This window comes from Lepeophtheirus salmonis, chromosome 7 (assembly GCF_016086655.4).
Source record: "Lepeophtheirus salmonis chromosome 7, UVic_Lsal_1.4, whole genome shotgun sequence".
In the NCBI taxonomy this organism is placed as follows: Eukaryota; Metazoa; Arthropoda; class Copepoda; order Siphonostomatoida; family Caligidae; genus Lepeophtheirus; species Lepeophtheirus salmonis.
Genome location: NC_052137.2, coordinates 32,933,573 through 32,941,906, shown reverse-complemented (window position 1 = coordinate 32,941,906; position 8,334 = coordinate 32,933,573). Strand labels below are relative to the sequence as shown.

At 30.7% G+C, this 8,334-nt stretch overlaps 1 protein-coding gene across 1 annotated transcript; it reads right to left on the bottom strand.

Moving 5' to 3' along the window:
* Nucleotides 1–7,024: 7,024 nt before the first annotated feature.
* LOC121121531 (histone H2B-like) lies at nt 7,025–7,595 on the bottom strand. The gene has a single exon (XM_040716488.2). The coding sequence runs from the start codon at nt 7,554–7,556 to the stop codon at nt 7,182–7,184; it is 375 nt and encodes a 124-aa protein (XP_040572422.1). The 5' UTR covers nt 7,557–7,595; the 3' UTR covers nt 7,025–7,181.
* Between the last annotated feature and the right edge of the window lie 739 nt (nt 7,596–8,334).

The following is an 8,334-nucleotide window of genomic DNA, read 5'->3' as shown; positions in this document are numbered from 1 at the left end:
AAGTTGAGGAAAGGGACAAACATTTCCAGACCGTCAAGAATTTTCAGACTAAGTTGCTGAAAAACAAAATCAAAGTGTGGTACAAGGGTACAATCACTTACAAAATCCCTCAATCTGTATAAGAAGGCAATGTAAGATTCAAGTCAAAGAAGAGTATTAAACAACTCGTGAAAAGAACTTCTTAAACGGTTCACACCTTCAAACAAACATGAGCATAGCTAAGGAAAAAATCTAAGACACGGTGGGAAAAGGAAGACATTATTAATGGCCTTGCTTTAAATAGCCTCTCAAGCAGGACTTATAAGTACATCAGGGACAAGAAGTTATTTCCCTTTACCGAGGTTACCCCTCAAAAGGTGGGATTAAAGATTTTGAAAACACTTCTTCGATTACAAAGAGATATCTTAAAAGTTATTGAAAAACAAGTTGAAGTCAGTAAGGAGCCATGCTAAAAATATGGTGTGTTTTGATGAAATGTCATTATCCAAAGGAATGACTATTTGTCAAAGAAATTAAGCAAATATTTGGTATCAAAGTAGAGTGCCTAGTACTCCATTATTTTATTAAATGAAAACAGCAAATTTATTAATCATTGCAGATTTTTTTAACTATACAGCTTACCTATTTTATCATGATAACAGCCACCATTTTAATATTACTACAGCCATATAAAACAATAGAATAAGGTAATAATACATTTTTTATTGTATTTTGTATTTCATATCTTCTCTTCTTTTCAACTATTTTTTCTATTCAATTAGCTCCTTTTGCAAAACTTTATTGTATTGAATTATGATATTTTGTTTGTTTCATCTTTTAGGTCATTATAGTTCGAGGTTTCATCCTGGAGACAAGCGATTTTTTGTGATTGCGATAAAGCGATCATCAAAGATTTATTGTTCGAAATTATTTCCAAGTTAGAAAAAATAAGCATTAAAATATACGCAATGGTTTCTGACTTGGGAACGAAAAAATTAAAGATTGTTGAAACAGTTAGGGATAACGGTTGATCAAATGTCATTCGTAAATCCAGCAGATTCCAGTCGTTCAATTCACGTTTTTTTGCAGATGTTTCTCATTTAATCAAGCTATTAAGAAATCACTTCATCGATGATGGTTTCCAAACTACGATATGGTGCAATCATAAAACCAGACTCACAGAAAAGAATTATAGAAATTGACAATAATAAGTTACGAATGAATTATAAATTGACCCCTAAACAGTTCAATGGCGTGAAAAATGAAAGACAACACGTCCATTTAGCTACACAACTGTTTGGTAAGAGCTCTGCTATGAGTCTTCGTTTATTATTTCCCCATGAAGAAGATTCTCAAAATGTTTGCTAATTTTGACGATTTAACAATTCTTGGTTTGATGTTATGAACAGTCATGGTCCTTATAATTCCAAGAATGACGTTAGAAGCCGGTTTGAAAAGCAAAAAAGGTTCTCGTGGACACCATCAAGATCATATCATCCATGAGACAACTTCCAGTTACGAGCAACAAGAAAATCAAATTAAAACCGTATCAAAAAGGAATTATCATATCATCCAAGTCTGTTATGAATTTGCATGGTGATCTTACTTCTCAAATACCACCATTGAATATATTTTGTCGACTCGATATAATTGAATTTTTTTTCCATGTATCTGAGGAATTGGTCGATTTCACCAGCATCCTAACTCTGTGGAATTTATGAATCGATTTCGTATCCTAGTTAATTCCCATTCATCACAATCTGCTGTTTCAACTGTCTTTGTTAAATGTCAATTAGAAACTGCATCATATGATTCCTCTATTTTGGATCAAATAAAAGTACCCTTGATGAAATTTCTCTGGTAGATGAACAAGAAGAAAATAACTATGATGAAGATCATATTGACATACGAAATAAAAATACAATTGCTGCTGGAAGAAGGTGAAATGATAGCTGAAGACCCTAATACTTATGTGTATGAAAATTGTAACCATGAATATGAAGATAAGGAGATTGATGATATTTTAGAAGATGAGGGTAACAAAATCAAAAATGATGAACTATTGGATCCATCAAAGGAATGTGAAAAAGAAGCATTCACTTATATCACTAGATTTTTCGCAAATAAACTTCATAAAGCATTTCCAAGTCTCGGTACAAAGACACAATATTTAGATTCTTATCAACTCGTACAGGCAAGTCCATGGATTGTTTCTAGATCTCAAGGAGGTCTCATGCAGCCCTCAGGAGAACTCTTGGAATTTTTGTAAAGAAATGGAAAGTTACTTTTTAAAATTTCAAAATGCTAGAGTTGACTGTGATCCTTTTTTAATAAAAGACTGACTGACTTAATGTCCACAAAATACCCCCCCCCCCCAAAAAAAAAAAATGTCAAAATCATTAAGAAATTTGTCAGAACAAGAACATTTCATCGTATAAAGTACTTAAACTTTCTCAAAAAAACTAAAGACTGCAAGATTAAAGGAAGAAACAAAGGAAATTTACTCATTACTAAGTCATACTCATATATTATTTAATTAACTCTCCTCTCAGCACATAACTAAATCTGACAAGTCATTTATTGTATGTAATTGTCCATACTATTATACCATTATATGTCTACTATTTTGTTGTAACTCTGATGTTTTTAATAAAGTAATGAACAGTGTTAAACCTTTAAAATTTAATCGTTTTGTCCTCATTGTTTTATTTTTTTTAAATAGGTATATTATATTAAATGATCGAAATTTGCCGTTTCGATGACGTCATAAAACACTTTTTGCGTTTCAAACGCTGCGAGAAGGATGATCCATCATTGTTATATTATTATTGAGAAGGAGGGTTCCTTAAGATGACAAGCTCATATTGATATAAAAAATATCGTAAGTCTTTCCCTCCCAATGCTCACTCAACCTCCCAAATCACTGATCTTAAGATGGTCAGTTATAACACTGTGTTTACTAAAGATCTTGAAATACTTTATCACTCACTCAGATACTTGTATCTTACGCTAAACAATTTTGATCAAGAACGCAGAAATTCATATGTTCTTACATCAAAACAATAATAAATCTATAAGGGAATAAATAAAGGTTTCATCAACACTCTACAGCTGATATATAGTTATTATTCTCTCATGATTGAAAATTGTTATTTTGTATGAAATAATTGTTAATATTTGTTTTGTTATCTTTAATAAGAATTTAATCAAAAAAAAGTTCTTTAAAAATAAATATAAGTTGAAGGAGAACGGAATTTACTTTTTTAATATAAAATACATAAGTAAATTTTATAATCTAAACTTAAATAATATTATAAGGAAATAATACATTCTAATGATTAATTATAATTAAATGTGGCCACTAATCAAGACATGTGCTGTACAATTTCATGTATATTTTCACTTTTACTAGCCCAAACATTGTTCCTCATTCCTCCTTTCTCTGTTTATCTCTTTTGAGAAAGTTTTGAGTGCATCTTAACAAGAACTTGGCCTTATTTTCAAATAATTTATTTCTTCACTGTATGAAAATCGGTTCGGTATATCATTTTTGTTTCTGTTTCAATTAGGTCTTACAGGATTTTGATTATATTTCTTAAATTATTAAATTCTAAGGTTGCAAAATCGTTTGTCGACTATAATGAATATATTATTGAAGGCTTACTTGATACAACATTATAAAATTGTCGAGTATAATCTATAAGATTAACTAGTTTTTAATATGGGCCAATATTACTAGTGTCCAAAATAACAAAAAATAAAACTAAAGAATTAATAGTGTTTTTAATTTTCGGCGCATTTTATTAAATGAACTAGTTTTTCTAGTTTTTTCAACGACATTATTTTCATTAACTTTTTTGTTTTTGAAAATGAAGATAATTTGTGGTCCAGCTTACTTACTTAACCAGATTGATATAGTGTGAAAAGTAATTTTTTCTGAATTTATACAAATAATTTTATTATCATTTTAAGCTCTTTTGCATTTTCCCAGCTCTTTTTCGTAAAAAAATATTCAGTTATTACAGTAAAGGAGAATGTGAGTATTGGTAGGAGGAAGAGAAGAAGAAGAAGAAGAAAAGGGAAAGGATGAATTCATTGGCTCCATGAATTAGAAAGGAAAAGTACTCAGATATTCAAAAATATATTATATCCATACATGTAAATCCGGTGTGTTTTTTTAGCTGGCCCGTTAATTTGTCTTTGGTAGTATAAAGAAAGAATTTTATTTTCCTTAACAGTTATAATTATTATTTAATTCCTGCGTAGTGAACATCCTTTTCTAAATATATTCAAAACCTAATTGAACGTTCGTGTGTGCTCATAAAAGACGGAGTGTAACCCTGAGGATTTGTTGCAGAGTTATAATTGTAAGTCCTTGTAGGACCTACAGGACCTTGTAGGAATTGGGGATAGACATCGGAGTAATTCTAGTAAATGTCCTTGTTTATATCTTTTCCCTTCCTCCTTGTCAGAGCTGGTTGTAGCTGAACTAATGAAACGTCATGAGCAGTATTCTTTCTCTACTCCAAAACATTCTTCAAATTGTTGGGGTTACCATGTTGATTTTTGGTTGTTGTTTTTTTTAACATGCCCATTCCACACCGGATTAACACTTTTGATTATATCCATCTTGCCACCAAAGCTATTTAAAAAAATGTATCTATAATTATAAACGGGTATCCAGTAGAATTTCTTTTCAATATATTTACATTCATTTAAACTGAAACCCCATCTTTTTAAATTAACCATGCCTAACATAGTGGACCTCTCAATTCTCATTAAGGAGCTCGGTGGCACCAGGATTTGTACTCATGTGCCCAACACAAAGAATTTGATATGTAAGCTTTACTACTTCTGTGCTAAAGCTAACAGAAAGTGTGTCCTAGAACAGCATGGACAGTGCACCAAGCATTAAAAGAATTTCAACAACAAGGGAGATAAAGCTACACAGATTGTACTCAACGTCATCCCCTTCAATAGTTACAATGGTATCTGCTAATATTCCTCTTGACAAGATCAACAACGAGGAGTTCAAAGACTTTTTGAAGAAGTACTCTAAGAAGACGATGCTTTAGCCGCACCACCATGACCAGGACAATGGAGAAAAAAAAAGTAGGTAGTGGGCAAAATCAAGGAGAAACTTAAGGATAAGTTATTTTTTATCCCTATTGATGAAACCACGTCAGCCTGAGTAGGGCCATATGTGTAGTACTGGTAGGACCTTTGGACGGTGAATACCTGGAGACTTGGACTAGTTTTGAGGGGGTAAAACCACTTTTTTTGAAAGTTGATAAATGGCTAGTGATATATGGTTGATTCTTACTATTGAAAAACATTATGCAAAATTTCAGGCCTAAAAAACAATGTTTTTAGATGCCCAAACTCGATTAAAATTTTTTATATGTTTTAATTTTGCTAAAATACTTACTTTAAATATCTCAAAAAAAAAATTATACCTATAGATTAGTTATATTTTTATGGGTTATTGCTAATTATATTCATAAGTAAATTCTTATAAAATAGCATTTATTTGAGTAACAAATAAAATCGAGAACGATAATGGGTTTAAACCCAAATTTGTTAAAAAAACAAATAATTTCAGACTTTATATAGTAATATCCATATTTGTTTTGATCAGCAGCATTTTAATGCTTTTTAACAACAATTACAACAGGTTTTATAAGTTTATCATAAGGATTTGTTGAAATGCAATGGAATTAAAATAATATAAAATTAGGTTATTTAGTATATATATTTTGCGTTTTATTCCTTTAAACAAAAAAATAAACATCAACCGTCCAAAAAAAATGGTTTTTCATGGACGTGTTTTGATTTGAAAATATGTAAAATGTCGAAAAAACAGAGGAAATTTTGATGTTGTATCACTAAAATTATCGATTTCAATCAAGTTACAGAATTTTTATGTTGTTAAGTATTATAGATAAAACATCTATTTGGAAAAAAATATTTTTAACAATGTTTCTCTAACTTGCCTCATGATATGAGTATTTTAGTTCCAAACATGTTACCAAATGAATATATATTCTCCTTTGGTACCTCGTATTACGCGCATTTATTTTGATGTTTCTCTTAATTTTTATTATTAAAATCTCATTTTTTGATACAAAAGTGTACCATATATTATTATCAAATATACTTTCGTTGTTCATTTATGCCTAATAAGACTACATATTTGAAATTTTGACGCCCAAAAACTATTAATTGAACTAACCTACTGGGAATACATGGAGAGGTATATAAATAGAAAATTGTTCCTTATCAAATATCTTTAACAACAACATAACCATAAATGAAAAAGTAAATTCCTAATCGCTTAATTTCAATTATTCTATCTTGTTCTTTATTTATTGTTGGGGTTAAACAAGTATGTAAAACCAATTTTAATTGTCTATAGTCCAGAAATTCTTGAATGGGTGTTCGTAAATAGTTTTAATCATTCTTATAAATGGTAGAAAATTATTTTATTGGAGGAAGGGGGAGGGGGGGATATCTTGGAACTAATTCAATGAAGGAATCTTTCTAGTCAAGTGGTTTAGTTCAGTAAAAAGAGTCACGATTCACAGCACTAGTTCACGTCATGAGTATTTCTTTGTGTCAACGTTTCATACGTCGAATAAACATTGAAAGCAAAAAAGTATGGGTGATTTTAAGTAAAATATATTTATAAAAGTACCTATAATGTATTGATTTCTGAAGATAGTAAATAGTTATTCTTTATATCTTTACTTTAACTTACAAGAGGGGAAACTCATTAAGATAATTTTTGATTCATTTCCGCCCGACTTTTTTATATGGATGGTTACCAACAGCATATGGGCTATTTTTGGATTTTTATATTTTGTAATTCCAAAGAAAAATAAAACTTGAATGAATCATATTTTATTACCAATTCTGGGATATTTATAACGGCAATAAAATTGCCTTCTAATTTATTTTTGCAGAAAATGTCATGGAGGAGTTTGTAAGTGAAAGATGCCGACTTTTATGATTTACCCCACACATATGAAGACAAAGGTATCAATGAACTCCGTTATCATCTGGCCTAATGTGACTTATTATAAACACTAATTTATTAGTGATACCTGAACCATAAAGTATACTTTAATCAAGAAATTAGTGGTCCTTAAAAGGACCTGGTATTGCATTTGTACTTTCGTTATAAATCCCCAAGAATTGTGAATCTATTTGGAGGATGTGTATTTGGTCACAGCCTTGGTGCCTTCAGAGACAGCGTGCTTGGCCAACTCTCCGGGGAGGAGGAGACGGACAGCGGTTTGGATTTCTCTGGAGGTGATGGTGGATCTCTTGTTGTAGTGGGCGAGACGTGAGGACTCTGCGGCAATTCTCTCAAAGATGTCATTGACGAAAGAATTCATGATGCTCATGGCCTTGGAGGATACACCAGTGTCGGGGTGGACCTGTTTCAAGACCTTGTAGATGTAGATAGCATAGGATTCTTTCCTCTTGTGGGACCTTTTCTTTCCAGCAGGCTTGGTGATGTCCTTTTGGGCTTTTCCTGCCTTCTTGGCGGCCTTTCCTGTAGACTTGGGTGGCATGATTGTTATTAGTTCAGTGAATGTAGATAAACTGGATGATCTACCTCTTCACCGGCCGGTATTTATATTAAAAGGTAGGGGATTGAGGAGTTAAATTTCCTGCGTGCGCGCTCTGTAATAAGAAAATGCGCGGAAAATATCTTCATGTCTGTATATATAATCTTTTTTGTTGACATATGTCATTTTTAGAAACCATATACATTTTTGCCTCAAAATATAGTAAATTAAAAAAACAAATAAAAAACATTTGAAAATCGAATACTGCCGAGTTTAAATATTAGATGACCCTAGTGATCAAATTTTGCCCTTGAATTAAGGATGTGTGTTCCTGATTACTTTTACCTCAAGAAACAAGAACATTACTATTATAACTAAGAAATTATATTTTTTTTGGGCTACATAAAGTAATATTAATATACTAACAATAAAGCATAATATATATACAAAATCTTAAAAAACTTTTAAAGAATTGATTTTTTAAAGATACTCTTTTATTATGGAATGAAGTTGTACGTCTTTAAATTTTGAAAAACTATGATTTATGCTGTTGTGATTAAAGATGAGGAATTTATTAAACTTCTATGTATAGGTTAAACTTTTTCTCTTTTTTATGCTCTTTTTAGAAATTTTTTCTAGTAAAAATATTACAGAAGTAATCAAAATATTTTTGAATCGAAAAAAATGAATCGAAAAACTATATTTCATAAATTAATATCTTTCTAGGCGTAAAGCTAATACTAAATAATGTTCAAATATGTTAAAGAAAATAATTGCGAAA